The 22,186-nt window shown below is 38.1% G+C and overlaps 1 protein-coding gene across 1 annotated transcript in view; it reads left to right on the forward strand.

Moving 5' to 3' along the window:
* wnd (Mitogen-activated protein kinase kinase kinase 13 wallenda) overlaps nt 1–22,186 on the forward strand; it is a 328,345-nt gene that overhangs the window by 137,020 nt on the left and 169,139 nt on the right. Inside the window, exon 3 of the mRNA XM_081743652.1 lies at nt 20,092–20,196. Coding sequence (XP_081599778.1) covers nt 20,105–20,196 — 92 coding nt within the window. The 5' untranslated portion in view covers nt 20,092–20,104. The remainder of the gene's footprint in view (nt 1–20,091; nt 20,197–22,186) is intronic.

Below are 22,186 nucleotides of genomic sequence, written 5' to 3' on the forward strand. Positions count from 1 at the left end.
CCCAGAAATCTAAATCCTAAATCCTTTGATACCTGGGGTTGTAAAGGATGGATATTTACATGTTGCATGAACTTTATAACGGAAGTTCGGGTATACGGGACACTTTTACGCATTAATTAGCCATAAATTAGTTTTTTTTAACAGTAAAGACTAATTAAAAGTAATTTTCTTTCTCTGTTCGTAAACTCAGATGAGAAATATCACTTTACACTTTAAATGAAATGAAATTTCGTTCCTTTTGTTTATGTGGTCCTGGGTTTGGTTCAAAAGTGGGAGGACATTAACATTTGAATGCCAAATAGGACCAAACCAAGGACACCTAGAATCTGTGCTACTGAGCCACTGCAGTCCTCCTTTTCCTTTCAAGTTGGAAAGGTACGCCATACGAGCAGTGTGAGATAAGGTTGTGTATTTTCGGCATCGCGGCAATTAAGTGAGATGTGGTAAGTATCACACTTGGACGCCATTACACACAGATTACCCTAAATACTTATTGATAAGACGGGGGCACGGTCCCGTAGTGGTAGAGCGCTTACCTCTAGATGGTGCGGTCGCTGGTTCGAACCCCGGCTAAGTTTATAGTGGACAACATCGTGTGCTTGGGTTTTCTCTGGGTACTCCCATTTACTCCCGCTTACTTATTCGGCGAATTCATCCAACGTGATTTATTTGCCTTAATCATCGGTTTTCCTTAGCCTGAAGGGATAATCGTGGGACGTTAAACTGAAAGAAAGATTGGAGCTGGTAAAATTAAAACAAAAGTGTTACGTAATATTGATTCCATATTAAATTATTTCATTCTTAAGTTGCGCGGCTGATACAACAAAATAGCTATCCGTATTGAGGAGACTCATCGTGTCAACGTTGTCCAGCTCGAGTGTTTTGTAACGGAAAAGATAGAAATCTTACAACTGGAGAAAGGTGTACTATACTGGATCATCAACCACGGTACATGCCTTGCCTTCTTCCATACAATAGAGTGGAATTTATTGTACTCAGGTGAACGAACTCTCGGCTCCACGCATTGCAGTATGCGCGCATCAAGCATTCTAAGGAGCTACTCGCTAATCAACAAGTTTCTGCCATCTAGTGAGGAAATGATAAACTACTTCAGTGAAAAGTGAAAAGTAGTGGTTTGAGCACGACGTCATACTGGCTGTATTGTTGTATGAATATTTTACTTTCACAAACAAGAGCACAGATCAATCGTCGTTGAATTTGCATTCTGGATCTAGATAAGATGCAATTCTTACGCTTTTATTTTTTTTAAAACATTAATTTTAGTCTACTTTTTTTCATACGACATTTTGTCATTGACAAATTATGTAATCAGTTTTCGCATTTCATACTAAAATATGCCATATATATGCATAAATATGAGATATCTTATGCAAGTAGTGTCCATTTGTCCGTCTGTCGACACGTAGACCTAAAATGGTAAAATATAGTGAGATCTAATACTTATATGAATTCAGTGTTCGGAAAACATAACCCATCACCGTTGTTAACCGTCTACTCAGTTTGAAACCGCTAAATTCAAGCACTTCCACTTTGCATATTGAACCTGCATAGAGCGAAAAAGGTACCCCGGTCCTGTAAGTTTGTAGTGGGCACCATCGTCGTGTTCGTATGGGTTTCTCAGGGTATTCCAGTTTCATCCCACATTGCCTTAATCGTCCGCCTCCCTTAGCCTCAAGGGCATAATTGTGGAACGTTAAATTGAAATATTTCATTTCATTCCCTAAGTAATCCGAACGTGGGTCATCCTTTTCTTGCTTAGAAATAGTTCTTGTTAAGAATTGAAGATCTAATATGGATGAATTCTGTGAAAAATAGTGATTTGGTTTACGAAATGGTAACATTCGAGAAGGTAAAGCAAGTTATGTCACACGTAGCAAACTTATAGTCATTTTTAAGGAATATTCTCGTGCAAAGTTCACAAAACTACAAGTATGCCCAAGTATCCAACTCCAATTCTAAATAGGGGGCGCGGTGGCTCAGTGGTAGAGCGTTCACCTCTGGTGCTAAGGGTCCCGGGTTCGATCCCATCTCCCGCCAAGTGAACTTTGTGGTGGACAAACACCGTGCTCGTGGGTTTTCTCGGGGTTCTCCTGTTTCCTCCCACTTTCTTCATTTCACTCATCTCTCATCATCACCGTCTCCTTTAGCCTAACCGGCATAACCGTGGGACGTAAAACTTAAAGATTTCATTTCATTTTTTCCAATTCTAAATATGAGGAATACGAGACAATGTTACCGAAGGAAAATGTTTGTGGATAGATACTTGGAATGAACTTAATATTGATACAGTGAACGCAGTGCTTCAAATTTATATAGATTATGAACAAGTGATTATAGTGAATCTGAATCAGACTTCTGTGCTACGATGTGTAAGGCAGGAGGAGCAAAAATACGCAAATTTTGTTATATAATTAGTGTATTGAAAATAATGTCTACAAGAAAAAAAAACTTTCGCTTGCATGTTAAACTTCGAAGTTTAGAGCACTAAATATTTGTATCACATGTTTATATATAATATTTATAGTGCAGGATTACAAGATACAAAAACAATCAATTGCATACACTTGCCCCTATATGTGGGGCAAACGAATGTGAATGGGCAAAAGTACGCACTAAGAAAATTTAGCATAAATCACAAATATAATTGCCAATTCCTTCTTAAGTTGTACACTGCTCATGCTACCATACTTTACACTTGTTACATTTAATCCAATCTTCTGTTGAAGGATTACTATAGGTGCCATCGTATGTTGGACACTTGTATAAAATGTTATCACTTTCCTTGTTTACTTTATTAGAAGACCTTTTCATTTTAAATTTTCTTTGGACCTTTTAATGTTCTCCCGCTTGTCATTACTTGTTGTAGCCCTTGAATGAGAACATTTCAGAGACAAATTCTGTTAAAAAAAAGTGACGATGTTAATATTTCAGACTGCCCGAAAGTGGTTTTACATTTAACAATTGGGGAACGTATGGCTGCTGATGGAGGGCTTATTGAAATTAGTGGACAACATGACGTTGACAGTCCGGAAGTGATGGTGTCTTTTGATGAACAGTGAGCTTCTGATTGTTGAATTTCAAAAGATGGGGAAACGTTTGTTGCAACTGAAAGTATATTTTCATCATCGGAACCACTAGAACCGTTTTCCGACTCGCTTTAGAAAATTGATACAGTAGATGACAAAAAGTCTGCATCGGTGAATATGTTTGGATGTTGTGGAACTATACCACATCGTTCAAAACCAGACACAGCCTCAATAGTTGCTACCGTATAATAAAGCTTCTGAAAACAAGAGTTGATTTTGAGTTTAACGTCCCTTTCAGCAGCGAGGCTATGTGAGACGGGACCTACTGATTAATGTGGAATCCGAGCCATATGAGCTCCCACCGGGAACCTAACCCGGATCTCCCACGCCAAAGGCGCGTACGCTAACCGTTTAGCCACAAAGGAGTTGCCGGTAACGTCATGTGGAGGTATCGTTCAAGAGTACAACAAGTGGAATACTGCTTAAGCAACTACGCTAGTTGGTATACTGTTTCAAGGGCAAAGGCCATCTTAATTGTGCGGCAGCTCATTGTAATTATACAGTAAACAAAAGAAATGAAATAATGTACCATCGATTCCTTAAAAATGAAGAACTTCGACGGTTGTAGATTTCCCGCTTTAAGCGAAAGGACACTTTTAACACAATAGCTGTCTAGGAAGTGTTAGAGAGCAAACATTGTTACATTATTTTTGTATTTATGTAGATAATTAATTATTATTGACGGTAGACTATATATTTATTTAGTTTTGAAATTATATTACCTAATCTGTAAGTAGAAAAGAATCATTCTTTGTATTTGTTCATAATTATGTTCTTTTAAATCAAGCTTTATGAGTAAAGCGTGAAGTGTAGCAGGCAGGCAAACGAGAAAATCTTCACCGATACCTCCAGACGACATTATGGACAGGGAGCCAATCAGAACGCTAAACGCAAACTGGATCTACCTTTTATTTTATATATCTTGCATCCCTGTCACCTTCTGGCATGCGTGTGAAAGGCATCGTACACCGTCAGCGCATCAATCTTTAGCGATGCCCTGCAGGGACTACCATATGGTATTGATGATGGCTTCTGTTGTGTAGTAATACTTCCCGCGAAGTGGATCCGTTATTTTGCTGGAAAGGTGGTCACGAAGTCCGTTAGAACATTATTGTGCAGTGCGCGTACGTCAGGGGCGGATCCAGGACGGACTTCTGGGGGGGGGCGGTCGGCGGTAATACTGCTACTTTTAAGAGCTCCAAACTTGTTATGGATGGGTTTATTTATATATAAAATAAGAAAGTTTCCTCTTGTGGGGGGGGGCGATCGCCCCGATCGCCCCCCTCTGGATCCGCCCCTGGCGTACGTGGCACTTCAATTTTGAACAAACACACCTTGTTCGTCTTTTCGAAACCTATTGTTATAGCACTTCTACTTTCATTCTCTATTTTACGACGTTGCTACTTTTGACTGAATAATACACAATTGTTACCACTCGTCATACTTCATCGCCTCTCAATCCCTTATCAACTACTGAACTTCTGTAGTTCTCTGACGTGGAACAGTATTGCCACTACTTTTTATCCAACCTATGTAATTCTAGAAATAATATCAAATCATTATTTCCAAAACTGTCCGTTATCTTTAAAATACTGTACATGTGATTTGAATTCGCGCTTTACATTCCTGTGTTCCACCGAATAAGCGACAGATGTTTTCATTAGACGATCTACCCGACTGCATTCGTCGATCAGATAGAATCGACCTCAAAACATGAGACCTCTTTCAATTCATTTGATAGTCGAAAATGAAATGAAATCTTTCAGTTTTACGTCCCGTTGTAACACCATATAGGCTAGAAGAGACGGTGATGATGAGACTGAATGAAATGGTGGAATGAAGAAAATGTTAAGGAATGGGAGAATCTTGAGGAAACCCCCATACACAGTATTTGTCACCACAAAGCCCACTTGTCGCGAGCTTGAATCGAACCAGAAATCCCACGCACCAGATGTGAACTTTACCACTGTGCCACTGCGGCCCCAAAGTTGACAGTTGAATCATCGTGTTCGATCAGTAGGAAATTCAGTCGAAGTTCTGTTTATACAATTGATTGAGCCGAGAATGACCTCAGTTCAACAGGATCAACCACAAATCGGTTATGTGAAATCTCTCCTTTAGGAGCTATTTACAATAAATTTTACGGATACCCAAAGAAAAAAATACCTACCCCATTGATGGAAAATAACTCTCGGGGTTTTTCTAGCAATCACTCTGTGGTCACTATAGAAACATTGGTACGGTTAATACAGAGCTCTCTGTGTGGTAAATAACATCGTGTCTATGAGTTTTCTCCGGATACTGCCGTTTCCTCCCACACTCTCATTCCAGCAAGTCTTCCATCATCATTCGCATGCCTTAGTCATCTGTCTCATTTAGTCTAAATAGCATAAACGTGAGACGCTAAACTGAAAGATTTCATTTTTATTTATAACATAGAGCTCTCGACTACTCCATAAAAATAAATAAATACAGTGAAACCTCTACTAACGGACACCTCTATAAAGCGGACACCTCCCTTAACGGACATATTTTGTAATCCCCAAACACTGTAATAGGAAAACACATATTGGCAAACCTCTCTAAAGCGGACCTCTCTAGTACGGACACGGACAGTCTTTTCTGTTGTTTATAGGTATTATTTACCTCCGTATTACGGACACTTTTTCTAAAAAATAAGTTGAAAAGTGTAGTAAAAATACATTTTTAGCAATTCATACATGTGTCACCAAGGAAGCATTGTGAAAACATTTTGCCTCCTCAAATGTCTGGTCAGCAACCCAGATGAAGCGTCTTTGTTTAACAACACCCTTATGTCCTTTGCTTGCATCCCGCTCCCACCCAAGCTATTTTAGACACAAAAGTGATTGACAGTTGCCCGCCGTTAGGAATGACACGTTATGCTACTGTCCCATTGGAATCTCTAACCAACCACAAGACAAGTTTAGTATTTTTTGCGCTCAGGTATATATATTGTCTCAAAAAGGACACTTCAGGACTGCAATTACCCCACAATTTAAAGCGCCATACTGAAAACGAAGGAAGTACTGATAAGTGTAAAGTGCAGAAAACTATAACATGTTATTTCCATGTTGTGCCTCGAACAGAGTATTGGATGACAAAGGATAATGCATGTTATATTCGTAAATACGTGATTCATGCAAAAATATTTTTTTTCTAATTGTATATTACCTTGCTCACTAATTTACACAACAAAATACTGAAACCTCTTGAAGGTGGACACCTCTCTATAGCGTACAATTTTTGATTCCCCACGGCTGTCCGCTTTAGAGAGGTTTCACTGTAAATAAATAAAAAGTTGCTGTGTGTGTGAAGGTCGCACGCAACTGCAACTGCAGTAACGTAACCTTTCCCATCCACTGTTTTTTGCGCCAATAATACAGTATTTTGTTGAGTTGAGTTGAGTTGATTTTAGTTTAGCGTCCCGTTCAGCAGCGAGGCTATATGAGACGTGGACCTACTGATTAACGTGGAATCCGAACCACATGAGCTCCCGCCGGGAATCGAACCCGGATCTCCCACGCCAAAGACGCGTACGCTAACCGCTTAGCCACGAAGGAGCTCTACAGTATTTTGTATATTCTTGTCTACCCATTAGTCATTAAGCGTGTTTAATGATTTCCGCATATTGTTGAACAATAATCCTTTGATGCTTTTCCGCCGTATTGTCGAAAAAAAAAACGTATCTCAATGTTGATCGTACATTTTAGAGAAATCATTATTAAATAGAAGTACGTACGAAACGTACCGTCATATTGATTATTACTCATTTTTCAATCCGTGTTTGTATGACTGACGTGACAAGGTAAAAATAAACACGTGATACTTGCTTTGCTTTTGTTGGTTACATATGATTCAATCCATTCTGTGATCAACCATATGCAGCTCCACCATCTCCAAAAAATCTAATTTTTTCATGAATGTTTATCCTATACCAGGGTACTTCAAAACCACAATTAATTATTTTTACAACTTCCCATTGCGACACAAGAGCTGGCGCCATTTTGCGTTTTTTCGATTTTAGGCGTTTACGTTGTTTTGAATATATCAGCACGCATTTGTCCTACCAAATTGAAAATTGCTGGACGTCTCCAACTCGTGCAGAGCTAAAACTTTGATTTCTTAACATTTTTCCTAAAACCTTTGAAGGGGGTGAAATCAGGGCCTACAGTAGGAATATTTTTGGACATTGAAAACATGTTTGGGAAGAAAAAACAACTGATGTAGAGGTCTGAATTTGTGTGTGCATGTAGTCCGGGGTCATAAGTTAATATACAAAAATTTACAGACCTGTAGCTGCTCCCAAAAGTCTGAAAAAAAATCTTAAAGTTGGGGAATTATGCCAATTTGGCATATTTCAGTGTCCAATATCTCCAACAGGCCTGGATAAAAAAAAATCTGAAATTTTGGGAATAGTTAGTCTTTTAATATACTATAACACACAACAAAGCGCGTTTTGTGTTTTTGAGCAGAAAACGGTCAAAGTATTAAGTAATGACGTCATACTCTAGGATGTGTTTTGTTCATAAAATCTTTTTTGGACATTTTTGGGAAGAGGTTTCTTTCATGTCACTTTCATTAAAGGTATATTCTAGGGGGAAAGGGTTAAAAAATAGAATATATTGAAAGCTGCTAAACCCTTCAAAATCAGGTTTTGAAAATAGCACTGGGTCACCTAAGCTTTTATCATTTAATTTAGATTCAAATACCTGTTCTAAATGCGAAAAGATGGTTCAAATATGATACACATTTTAAATATTCTACATAAATATACTCTTCCCGTGAACGCCAGTTCTTGAGCCACTTAATAAATAATTTTATGATTAGCGGTAATAAAAATAATAATTTACAAATGTTACTGATCACCAAGGACTAACAAGGACAAGTTGTGTGATGTGTGGTCAACACATTGTTTTAAACCTAGGATTGTTGTTTCTTAACTCAAGTAAATTTTCAATTGTCTAAAGATGTAGGTTTAAAACTGTGAAAACTATGTGCGCTTGATCGGAAATCGATCCGAAACAAAGCATATTAAAAATAACTATAATAGTAAAACTACATTTCCTGGTACTAAAAATCACATCACAACCGGAAGTTCAAAGAACTATGCAACGAGAAATCTTGACTGAAAATTATCCACGATTCGTCCCATTGAATAAAATACAAAATATAATTAAAATACATTATTCATACATTTCTGACCTCATGTTGCCCAGTGGCTTAGAGAAGGGGGGCATATGGGTCGCCCCCCAAAGAGGTCCGGCAATGTACTTTGGTACTTTGATGTTTGTAATTTTTATATATATATATTTTAAGTTTATATATTTTTTGTTTGTAATTCCTCTATATGTACCTATAACAGCACTTGCCCCCCCCAAACACATCCTGGCTACGCTATTGATGTTGCCTTATCTATTATGTTAATGAGAAAGTTAGATACTTCTACATCATACATTTCAGATATTGTTTGATTAGAATTCAAGAGTATTTTAACTAACTAACTAACTAACTCTATGGCCTATGGAACCCGGAGGTTCAGTGCCGCGTTCACAAAAGCTCTCCACTGACTTCTATTCTTAGCTAATTGGATCCAGTTTCTACTTTGTATTCCTATCTCTGCGAGATCCATCTTAATATTATCCTCCCATCTGCGCCTAGGTCTTCCTAATGGTCGTTTTCCTATGGGTCTACCAGTCGAGACTTTAAAAGCGTTTCTACTTTCTTCCATTCTAGCTACATGACCTGCCCACCTAAGCCTCCTAGACTTGACGACCCTAACAATGTTGGGTAAACCGTATAAACTATGTAGTTCCTCGTTATGAAGCTTCCGCCATTCCCCATTCTCGTTCCTCTTGGGTCCGAATATTCTTCTCAGGATCCTGTTCTCAAATACTTTCAAGAGTATTTTGTATAGATTAAAATCCCACCCTTCTTTCTTAGTAGATGTATTCATGTTTATAACTTTAAAAGAATGCACACTCCAAAGTAGGGAAGGGAAAAATAAACACATTATATATAAAATATAATTGAGAGACACTATTCGTAAATTTTTGATATCTTGTTGCCTTATCTATTATGTAAATGAGAAAGTTACTTCTTCGTCATGCATTTCAGATATTATTATTCGACTAGAATTGAAGATACTTTTATATAGATTAAAATCTTCCTCGTGCTTTTTTTCAAAAGATGCATTCATGTTTATCTTTTAAAAAAATGCCAAAATGCATTTCTTGCCTTCTTTGTTTATTTCATTCTTTCTATATAGAGAACAGGGAGATGAACAAACATTGACCAACTGGCCTGCACATATGGTTCGCTCCTTCTTAACGGAAGAAGAAAGATATTCTGTTGAAGTGTCAAATAACAAAGCAACACGAAGGACTCGCAGCTTCCAGGCTACTTTTTTCTTCACCAAAATATTTAAAACATTTCATTCCTTACTCAAGTAACGGAGATCAGCTTTTACTCACCCCCTCCTATTTTAGCTGAGAGCTGTCATGGAGTTCGATTTGTTGGCAACATTGGATTTCAGAAAAAATATCTGTTTCACTACCATGTAATGGGCGGAGAAGGGTAATAGGTCAATTTCCTGGACCTCACCCTAAGGCCGTCATGAAATTTCCAAAAGTATATCCCGTTTCTTCCACATTCTCATTGCAGTAATTATTTCATGTTCATTCACTTGAATTAATTATCCGCCTCCTTTAGCATAGAAGGCATAACCGTGGGAGGTAAAACAGAAGCACTTTATTCTTCATTCACACTTGAAGAAATATATACAGGGTGGCCCAAAAGTAGATATACACCCCTGCATTGATCAAGTGTAACATTCTAGCTTATAGGTTTATTTGCTTCGGCTGTTCTGAGCTTAAGATATAAGTAAAAAGACATAAGAACAAATAATAAAGAAACTAAGTCTACCTGATGGATAACAATAAGAAATTATATAAAATGCAATAAGCGGATCAGTACGGTACTGTATACCTACTTTTGGGCCACCCTGTATATAAAATCTTTTTTAAACACACATATACACATCCCGTAAAATGTGTGTAAAAATTATTTTCTGTATTATTCAGTTTACTTTTTTTTTTAATTAAAACTTTCTAAATTTGTGATGAAGAAATTCAAGTTAAACATATGGTAAATGTACCTCAAATAACGCAGTTTTGCACAGCGCAGGCCTTTCTTGAAACTAATTGATTGTGTTATGCAACGCATTGCTGCATTTTTCATTAATATTTCCCTTATCTGGCGAAGAATGACCATTTGGACAGATTTACTGTAATTGCTTTATTACGTGCTAGGATCGAACTCTTTACTTTCCAATCGGGAGATGACCTCTTAAGGCTAATTCACACATAGGATGTCGTGTCCATGGCCGCGACTATTCACTCATACTGTACCCATGCCCTGCCGCTGCTGGTTTCGAAGCCATTTCCAGAGATGGATTGCAAAGAGAAAGACGTCGTTCTTGGTTTTGGTGAACTATGTGTCGCTTTGGGTACTCCAGGGAAAGCCGAAGGATCACGGCCGTCTAGCCGCGACCGGAAGGGTTTCTTTTCAAGGCGGTACTGTCGGTGCATGGCAAGGGAACGCCACAGACATTGCACGTCAGCTGAGAATTAAAAAAAAGAAAGAAAGAAACAGACAACACAATGAATTTTCAGTGTTACAGCTTGAATAGAAACTTCGTGGACCAAGGTACGGACATACACAGTAGTACCCTATCTGTGAATTAACCTTTATACCATCAAACCAGGGATCGCGCGAAGTTTGACACTGAGAAAATGCTCTTGAATACGAATAGGCCTATAGTGTCATTCAAGATATTTCAAGAATTTATACGCATACTATATAATTTGTTTCGAAAGAAATGACCTCATAAAGCCTAATGCTGACACGGCAGAAATAGATTTCTTTTTCTGATTGGCAATCGTAGTCAAGTGATGGAAGAGAATTGAACAAGTCACATGAGAAAGATAAGAAGACTTTTGCAATGACGTCAGGATGTGCGTATGTTTCGTACCAGATGTTTGTCGTTTGTTTAAAGTAAGAAAAGCCAAGTGTTCACAACTGCTGATTATGAAGGCTGGATTGACAGATTTTCTCAGTTTTATCATTTTCTAATGCTTCCAAATCTAGACAACAGATGATAACACGTTGACCTTACAAGTAGAAGATCGTGGGATAGAATAGATTCATTTTTCATTTTCAGCACCTATCTAGAATTTGTTCAGTACTGAAGAGTTTCGTTGATAGCGTTTTTCATCAGTGCTTCCGGCCGCGAGAATCAAACCCAAAAAAAAATCCACGGCTGCACTGTGAGCATATCGTGTCATTTTCACTTTGTTCACGAATTTTAGTAGTGTGTTGCATCTCAAATACTTGACACACACATGGACGCATCAAAGCATTTTTTAAGTTTCTGTGAATCATTAATCTTAACTGAACTTTACTGAAGACAGTCAGGAGGTTCACGCGCAGAAGTTTCAGTTTCGTCCGGTAGATTCCAAACGCTGCAGGTTGTTTACTGTCATCTAACGACGCAATGTGTAACTTCTAGAATTTTGCGAGTCCATAGAAGTCGCAAAATTTTAGGATTTAATAATCATGAAACCTTTAAGTTAAAATCAGCCTTGAGACAGATTGTACCACTCAACGCCTCCCACGGAAACAACAGTGCTCACTATTACGTACAGTCACTATTTTATGGAAAATTATAGTCTTAAACTATTATAACTTACGTTTTTATTAATAAAAAATCAAACCAATGTGTCGCGATGTCGTTGACGTTCAGTAGTGACGTCAGTCAAAGAAGGTTGAGAAGCTGTTAACGGATTTATTCCATTAACAACCTCGATCTAGATAAGAGCTCTAGCTATCTTTACTCGTTTCAGTTCAAGAGTTAGGCTCATTAGTGTAACCCTAATAACTTCCTGGCTTTGGAGTAGACGAAGGGTTACGCCAGCTAAAAGGCTTTTACCTGGGCTCCTATCTCCCGTTATTTCTGGCTCTCTAGCCCTGGGTTCCCTGCCTATTATTACTAGCGGCGATGAAACGAGTGATAAACTTCGTGATCCGTGACTGTAGAATTCTTCATACACACAAAGAATTTCGAGTCTAACGTAATTGTAGCAAGCGTGATCTTTTTTGTTGTCTGTGTTTGTGCATCAAAGCAGCACACTCAAAGATAAGTGCAAGGGCTACCAGAATATAAGTGAGTGCGAATCACAGAAAATAGGAGCTACACGGTTTTCTTATCTGGAATGTCAAAGTCTCAGCGAGGAAGCCTCAAACTACAAAAAAAGTCACGTAGAATATAAACGATAGCGCTGAGCCCAAAGAGTGTTTTGTTAAATTATCTTACATAGTCTTTGTTCGTTATATCGCGTTTCCCCGAAAATAAGACCAAGTCATATATATATATATATATATATATATATATATATATATATATATATATATCAGCGTTCTTTTTAAAGTAGTATCCTATCGCAAACTGCGATGCATCTATGATCATTAATTTATTACCAAAATTAGATGTTTTTTTTTACAAGAAAACAGCATAATATAGTTTTTTCTTCAATGATAGAGGGGTTCTCTTTTGGTCTCATATACAGTATTTGTGACAAATCTCTTTCGGAAGCCCGACTTTTCTCTTTAGGTGGCTCTTTGGTTCTCAAATATTACTCAAGGACCGCGTTAGCTCAGTGGTAGAGCGTTCACCTCTGGTGCACGGGGTTCTTGGTTCGATCCCAGCTCGCGCCAAGTTTTTTGTGGTGGACAAACACCGTGTGCGTGAGTTTTCTCGGGATTCTCCCATTTCCTCCCACTTCAATCCACCATTTTATTTATTTATCACCATCACCGTCTCTTTTAGCCTAGTGAGCTTTGCGACCAAGCGGTTAGCGTACTCGCTTTTCGCATGGGAGATCCGGGTTTGATTCCCGGCGGAAGCTCTGGATTCCACGTTAATCAGTAGGTTCCGTCTCATATAACATCGCTGCTGAAACGATGTTAAACTCACAATCAACTCTTTTAGCCTATCCGGCATACGTGTGGGACGTAAAATTCAAAGATTTCATTTCATTGTGTTTTTTTTTTTTTTTTTTAATATTACGAATATTCTATTGCCATTGTGGATGCTCGGTCTTAAACGTGTATTTTTTTTTCAGCCCAGACATTACGAGACGAATTCCCGTATGGTACCTAACATGAGGTCCCAGATGGACTCTTGTCTTCCCCATTCCCTTCTTCCTTACCCCCTTCCACAGATAGTGTGTTCGGCGAGGTCATACGTATGTTTGGCGAGGGTTTAAGGCCATAAATGTCCAGAAATATGTATAAATAAATAAATAATACGTACCAATCCAGTATTAACTAGACACCATGGGTCTTATGAATAAAACGGAGTCTTGATTCTGCTCACTTTGCTCATGAGTGAGGTGAGGAAGCTCTGTTTCATAAGCAAACTCTCCAATCATAGTTGAGAGAACTTACTCCCAAATAACCTGAGCATGCTCATAGAGTTTGCTCCACTTCGCGCCGAGACGGACAAGCAGGTAGTTTGTCAGATGTTTATGTGATTTAAACAAACGTGTTAAAAATTACTGATACAGAAGATTTTGGTAAAAAGGATGACTCTTTGCCAGCATTTGTGAATATGATAAGATATTATTGAATCATGTTTAGTAAATCCATGTTGCCAGAAGTAAAATAAGAGAAAGTATCTGCATTTTCGACCTTAGGAAAAATATGAAGAATCATTTGATGTCCCTGTCACGGAATCGCAGTTGAATAAGAAATAACTAGCATAAAAGCCAGACTTAAGAAGAAAATGGACTGAAGAGGGCATGAAACAAGCCAATAAAACTAAACGTTAAAAAAAAAAAAAAAAAAAAACTAGTGGAGCTAATGAACAGTGATACCAATCCTGTTATTTAAAAGATTGAAGGTAAGCCTACTTTAGTCTAAAGTTACACTATTTCTGGTTACAATATGATAATTTACAATAACGCAAGAATTCTTAACCTGGGGTCCGCGAACCCCGGGAAGTCCATGGATGTGTTTAAGCGTCTCCCTCTGAGATAAAAATTAAGATTTAACCTACAGCCTACAATTCGTACTGTTAATTTATTTCTCATGTTATGTCTTTTGCTGTTATTTTTCTCGAAAGTATTTCCTCACATAAGCTTCATGCGCTAATAATGCGAAGTCGTCAATTTCGTGAGAGGGAACACGAGCGAGATTTTTCGCTTTAACGTCCAATTAAGTATATATACTGTATATATTTAATGAAAGAATCCAATAAATATGTAATTTTATTTATATTTTATCTTATTTAAATATATTTTTGGTCTTCATATCAATAAAGGCCATCAAATTTTAAACTTTCCGTGGGATAAGAAAGAAAGGAGAAGTGAACAGAGCTTCTGATGAAAGCATTATCCTTAGTTCATATGGTGGGACTAGGGAAAGCCATGAAAATTCAGTCAGCAAGTCTAACATTACCGGCATTCGAACCTACGCTGCTTCACAATGGCATTCTCTTCTTCAAACTCTCTCTCAACAATACCAAAATCCGCATCTTAATATAGAACAAAACAGGCTAGAATCACCGAAGGCACTTTACTGGTTGACAATATTTTATTTCCCAGAATAGGGAATCGGTCCTTCACTTAGCCCAAAAATCTTCTTATAACGAGATTCCTGGTGAAGTAGTTGTTGAATTTCCTTTCTGTTGTAGCTTGATTGCGGAAAGGAGTTATACGCCAAGGAGCAATAATGTACCCAGAATCTCCTAGAAGCAAGGCTTCTGATCTGTTTTCTGCCATGACCATGCGAAAAGCTGAGTTCATCCATATTCGCGAATCGTGCACAGATACTGGCCAGGAAGCATCCACACTCGTGAATTCCTCGTCACAATTTCAAGTAGCTTGAACATTCAAAGTGTAACGTCCTTTAAGATTTATATACTCATCTCAGTGTTCATGAGGCCGTTTAATTTCCCCGTGTGTGCAATCGATCACTCTTACAACAAACGGAAAATTGTATTTCTGGCGCCTATAGCAATTATTTCTTGCTGTGCAGCAAGAGTTGATGGGAACTTAATCCACCAGAGGACCTTCTCTACTATTTTCTTTAGAACTTTTGAAAATGTAACAGACACAGGACTCTGATCCATACCTATGTCCTCCCCTACTCCGCTTTGAAAACCAGGATCACTTAAGTCAGTGGTGCCCACCCCCCCCTCATGTCCATGACGCACCCCCCTCAATTGCCTATCTGTAGGTGTTCTTCCATGAAAAAAAAAACTTTTCGATTATTTTTTACACCCTCTCAAACATATTTATATAGATTTTTAACACCCCCAAATATTTCAATGACGCAGTTTGCGTCATAGCCTCCCCTTGTGGGCACCCCTGCTTAAGTATCTAAAAAAATGGCCTTCTCTGTTCGTTAGTAAGTACGAGCCGCCTCTAGTTACGTTTGCTTCGCCTAGGAAATAACTACTTAATCACTCCACGATTTCTTTATCAAAGCGATAGAGAATTTTATAGTCCACTTCAAAAGTGTTTCTGCGCTCCCTATATATTTTCTGTCATTGTTGCGTACAACCATTTCCACAAAACACCTTCACTTCACGGCTTGAGTCAGCATATAAGGTAACAAGATTTTTGGAGAGAGTTCTCCGAAGTATGAGAGAAGTCTCAGTTTTATTCATACGAAATTAGAGCTAACATATGTCAATAGTGGTGACTCCTTGCTCAGACGCTGGTATTCGAAGAGCTTGCTTATCTTTCTCATCTTTATTCATACCAAAAGGAGTAAACTCTCCAAAATTGGAGTAAACTCACATTGCTCAACTTTATTCATAAGACCTCACATTACTGGAGAACTGGTCGAGGGATTGATGATAAAGAGACCATGTGTAGACTTCGACAGTATGTAGCATGTGGAAATAAAGCTCCAGAATAGGCTTTTCAAATGCAAAACCTCAGCTTACTTATTGGAAATTAGTTAAGTAGCAAAACCAATGGACTGTACCAGTACCCCTTTTTCTGTCACTTATCTTAACGGGCTGCGTAATGGTCTCTCGTTCCTTGACGGCATTAAGGCTTCAGTACTTAATAAAATGCTCCATGTGGACACCTTCAAAATCAAGTACAATTTTAGATAATCTGTGGAATGAATAATTAAATATATAAATACTAGTTGAAATGCACGTTTTTCGCACGGAGAGAATAGGTCTGTAGGATATACGTGAATCCCCTTCCCTCTTAACTAACCCTGTGTCCTATGGAATCCGGAGGTTCAATGCCACGTTCACAAAAGCTCTCCATTGACTTCTATCCTAAGCCAACTGGATCCAGTTTCTACTTTGTATTAATATTTCTGCGAGATCCATCTTAACATTGTCATCCCATGTGCGCCAAGGTATTTCTAATGGTCGTTTTTGATTGAAATTCCAGTTAGAACTTTGAAAGCGTTCCTACTTTTATCCATTGTCGCTACATGACCTGCCCATCTAAGCCTCCTAGATTTGATGACCCCATCAATGTTTGGTAAACGATATAAATTACATAGTTCCTCAGGGGTGTAGCCACGGGGCCTATCGGTGCCAACCCCCCCCCCAAATGATTTCCTGCCCTCCCTCCCAAGTGACCATATTTTAAAACATCGTCGTAAGATTACCTCGCTTCAGTAATTTAAAAACAACAAAGTTACATATAATTAACAATTTACGGTAAAATAGTATGGAAAAATATTATTTTACCATAGTGATTGAAAAATAGTATGATATACTTTTTTGTGATAGCAAATTAAACAATTTATTGCGATTTATATTTGACAGTTTGAACATAAACGTTTTAACAAGGTATTATAAATACTACCATAAAATAATGGTACTAAACTAATTACGTAGTAAGTACATTATATTTTTATATGCCGTAACTAGTGTTTTAAAAAGCATTTTTTATCAGATAAAAATTTGATGAAAGACGTTTCTATTCATTTTTTCACTTTGGATTTCATTCGCTCTTTTTAATGTTACTTGGGGTAAAACAGGAAGTGAGATATAGCTTTTAACAAAATAATTATGTTTTAGTCACGAATAATAAATAAATATTTTTGTCAGGAACTCTTAAAGAAATTAAGTACAATTCCAAAGAAAGTCAGTCTTATATATAATGGCAACCAAGAATGTTCTGTCGCTTTTCGTGGAGGTCTGTGTTCCATTGGCCCTCACACTGTGAGTTGAATACGAATAGAGATAAGGCGAAGGTCAGTTGTTGGTGTGGGTATATCCAACATACTATCTGGTTGTGGCAGTTCACTTACACCGTGAACTTACGTAAAGACAGAGTGAACATGGGAACTCCTCAGAGGGTCATAAGGGCATGTATGCTGTACTAGAGGTCTGCACGGGCTCGGGCCGAGCCCGCGGTCCGGCCTCGAGCCTACAAAGCATATATCACTTCGACCCGGCCGAAACCAGCACTGCACCAAAAGAAAGTTCTCCTGTGTATTTGGTGGACTGCTCGTGGCATCTTTCATCGAGAACTGCTACCAGCTGGTCAGAGCATCAATGCAACTGTGTACTGTCAATAGTTGAGTCGTGTTCAAGAAAAACTCAAAACTCTGGAGCCAACACTTCTGAATCGTAAAGGGGTCCTCCTGTTACAGGACAACGCTAAGTCCCACGTGGCTAGGATGACCCTGGACACCATTCTGTGCCTTGGAGGGGAAACACTGTCGCATCCACCATACTTCCCGGACATTGCACCGTCCGATTATCACTTGTTCCACTCCTTGGACAATTACCTTAGAGAACGCCAGTTCAAATCCTTGATACCTTCTTCGCTTCACAGCCCACCAAGTTCTATCGCGATGGAATCCATGGCCTTGATTCCATCGCAAAAATGGTCCCCATCAGCATCGCGATGGAATCCAGAAGGTCGCCGATGCTGATGGGGACCATTTTTGATCCTCCAGGTACGTCTTAGCCTCAGGTGAGATATCGATGTTCGAAGGTGGTAAGAAAGCGATAGAACTTTCTTGGTTACCTAAGGCTTAAATTGAAATAGTTATGCATAAAGGTATATATAATGTTTGGTCCAGAGCAGTAGTTCTTGATTAAATATAATAAAACCTACCTGGAATATAATTTATGGAGAAAAAGTAAAAAAGTAATATTAATAAATAAATAAATAAATAATCTATAAAAAAACAGTTTTTTTAATTTTCCGGAAGGAAACCAAAATTTTTCCTTTTTTTCAGGCCTTGAAAACACTACCTGCAACTCATTTTTTTTTTTTTTGTTTTGTACATTGTAGCTGGCCCCTCTTCAAAAACGATGGACCCCTCCTACATAAACCTGCTGGCTAACCCCTGTAGTTCATCGATATGAAGTTTCCGCCATTCACCATTACCGCTTTTTGTGGGTCCGAATATTCGTGTTAGAATGTTGTTCTCAAACACTTTCAGTCTGCGTTCTTCCCTCAGAGTAAGCGATCATGTTTCACAACCATACAGCACAAGAAGCATGATTATAGTTTTATGTATTTTAAGCTTCAAAATCCTCGACAGAAATCGCGACGACAAAAGGTTTTGACTTGAATAACAACACAAATTCCTTGCTTTTATACGACATTTAATTTCTTCGTGAATATGGTTTTGGTCTGTTAATATTGATCTACTTTATCGAAAGTATTATTTGATATTTTAACACATCTAAAATTTGCAGTATTACGATCTCGACAGACTTCCATGTATTTAGATTTTTCTGCATTTACTTCTAAACCCAATGTTGAATAATAATGGCGGCAACGCATGTCATGTTTCAGACCATTCTCGACGTGAAATCTTGTGGATAAGAATTTTCCTACCCGGACTTTACTTTGGTATTCATCTAAACATATCCTAATTATTCTAACAAGCTTTCTCCGTATTCCAAATTCTGTAAGAATGTTATATAATGTTTCTCTCCTAACTAAGTCGTAAGCCTTTCTACAAAATCAATAAATAATTGATGTTCCCTTCCCTCTTTATATACGCATTTCAGTGATAGTGTAATGATAAAAATCTACAAGATACACAACTTCTGGCATAAATTTTTAAACACTCCACCCCAGTAGAATACGAACTTTAATCCAAGTGACAGGATAAAACCTCACCTTGTGGTGGATACTAACTTCGTTCTAAAAGTTGTTTCAAACGGGAAACTATGGGTTCGACACAATTGACGGTTGAAATAGGCGTTTCAAGTTATGGATGACGAAATACAGGGTGTTTCAAAACAACACCGACAACGTTTGGGAGGTAATTCCTGATGCCAAGGTAAGACAAAAAGTATAGACAAACCTGGGTGTACAAATGCTTCCTTTCGGATTTGTAGGCTGCCGAAAACATGAAAAACTGAATTTTATGGCCCATAGCTCCAAAACTATGGGACCTAGCGTAGTCGGGTCAAGACTTCACTTAGGAACTAATATGTGCCCTATTCAGAAATTCATGTTTCAGAATCCTAAGATACTTACGCAACAATTTTTGTAGAGGCAGTTTGACTAAGGGTGTATAGTTTGAAGTACTCACCAACTACCTCTATAAAAATTGTTGCGGAAGTACCTAAGGATTCTGAAACATGGATTTTTGAATAGGGCACATATTAGTTCTTAAGCGAAGTTTTGACCCGACATCGATAGGAATCATAGTTTTGGAACTATGGGCATATAAAGTTCATTTTTTCATGTTTTCGGCAGCCTATAACTCTGAAAGGAAGCATTTGTGCACCCAAGTTGGTCTATACTTCTTGTCTTATCTTGGTGTTAGAAATCACCTCCCAAACGTTGTCGGTGTTGTTTTGAAACACCCTGTATAAGAAACACTGTTTTCCAATATTATGTGAAAATAATTATTTAATATGAAGCTTTTCTTAATTATTGGTATTCATTTTCAGGTGGCGCTAGAATATGCATACCCCTGTGGGGACTATGGAAAGATGTTCGCCTCCAGATGGCGCTCCATTGTCCTCAAGAGATGACCAAGAAAACTTTACAAATAGGTAAGTACGCTAACTGTATTTACATTTGATAAGAAACAACCACGGGTGTCTGAGATTTTAATTGAGTGCAAAAAAAGCTAAATGATCAGGGAGGATATCGACTGTTTTCATAACGATTGCATACAAAGATAAGAATTTTCGTATGTAGTATCCCGATAGGCTCAAGATACTTGGTTGTTTGGTTGATTTAGAGTCTAACGTCCCTTTTCAGCCGAGGTTATATGAGACTAGACCTACAGCGTAACGTGGTTCGAATCACATGAGCTCTCACCATAGATTTAAACACACAATGTGTTAAATAAATTAACGGATTGAAGAATACTCTTTTCTTCCACACACATACTTATATATATATATATATATATATATATATATATATATATATATATATATATATATATATATATATATATATATATATATATATATATATATATATAAATTTTCTGGACGTCGATGAGTGAGTTACATACCCCATGCCGTAAACGTCGCCAACACCTAGTGACCCACTTGCGGATAAATGTCGATCGTCGATATAGCGACGCCGCTAGTGTCCCACTGGCGGCAGGGTTTCGTCGAGTCGTAACAGGTATCTCGAGATGGGGTGTGGAAGTTACCACCGCGTAGCAGTGAGGACTTTGTTTTGTTCCGCGCTCCTTCGATTCGTCGCGGAGAATCGCGAAGGGACCAACACGAGCTATCGTCAGTCATGTACATGCGGCTATTATTATATATTATTTTTTCCTGACGAATTGTTTCTAAAGTGAGTTCCGGGGGTCAAGAATAACCTCTGCCTCGACATCATGAAGTGAAAAATCTTGAGATTAGTGCGATAATTGTATACTGTTAAAAAGAATTTCTTAAATTTGAGAAATCGTTTCTTATATGTGCACCGAGACAATATTTCTTAGAAATGCGATTTGGCTATTCTCATTCGTAAGGAAAGTAAATGTATATTTTCTCGTTTATATTTACCAGTATACAATCTCGTCTATTTTTCTTCATTTCTCACTAATGAGAGTTTTAAACTCTTGTTTCTAAGAAAAGATATTCTCGGTGCACAGATAAAAAATGGTTTCTCAGATTTAAGAAAGTATTTTTAACAGTGTATGAAATTAGATGGCAACTGTCGTCGATCATTAGAAAGTGAGTATGGGAAAACTATGAAATAAAGTAAATAGACACGCGTCATTTTGTTATAAAATTTCATGGCGAATGCACTTTATCTTATCCCAAACAGTTATCGTCGAATATATACGGTTAAAGGATCACTCTGATTGACCAAATTAGAAAGATCTCAACGATTTATTCCTTTACCTACGTGGCGAAGTCGGAAGAACACCCGCCTTGTAATCCAAAGATTCGTGTTTCGGGCCCCCACCGGGGTACTTTTTGATATTCTTTAAAGTGTTTTTTAGACACCTTAATGTAAACAAATCACACATACAGGCGATTTAACATATTTTGGGGGAGTGATTTTGTGGTTCATTGGCGTTTTGTCGCGTCTCTCTCGCTGGTGTTATAATTTTCAAAACGGAAGAGGGTTCACCGTGGATCGTCGCTGCGGGGAAGCCAGTTTTTGGCGAGATGTCGCTAGTTGACCATCGGTGGTCCACCGACGCTTACGGCATGGGGTAGTGACTTTTATATAATACTAGTATCAATTACCCACTTCGCTGTGTTAAATTAAAAAAAAATGTAACATAATCCGTTAGTAAGTCACTCTTTACTATTACTAAAGCACTCTTTGATATCTCATTTTCGATGATTTTACACATCCCCTTCCCTCCCCATGTTGCGAGGCACGGCATACGAATTGTCATTGTTCATCTCAGCGACCCTGCCTCCCCCTTTCCCAGGTTGCGGGGCTGAATTTGGATTTAAACGACATCAGAGGTGTCACTTTCCATCTTAGTGACTCCGAAAACTATGGATTCGACACTAATATTGGTCGTTTTCAATCATTTTTAAATGCTCTCCCCTCCCGAAC

This window comes from Thermobia domestica, chromosome 17 (genome assembly GCF_964235325.1).
Source record: "Thermobia domestica chromosome 17, izTheDome1.hap1.1, whole genome shotgun sequence".
In the NCBI taxonomy this organism is placed as follows: Eukaryota; Metazoa; Arthropoda; class Insecta; order Zygentoma; family Lepismatidae; genus Thermobia; species Thermobia domestica.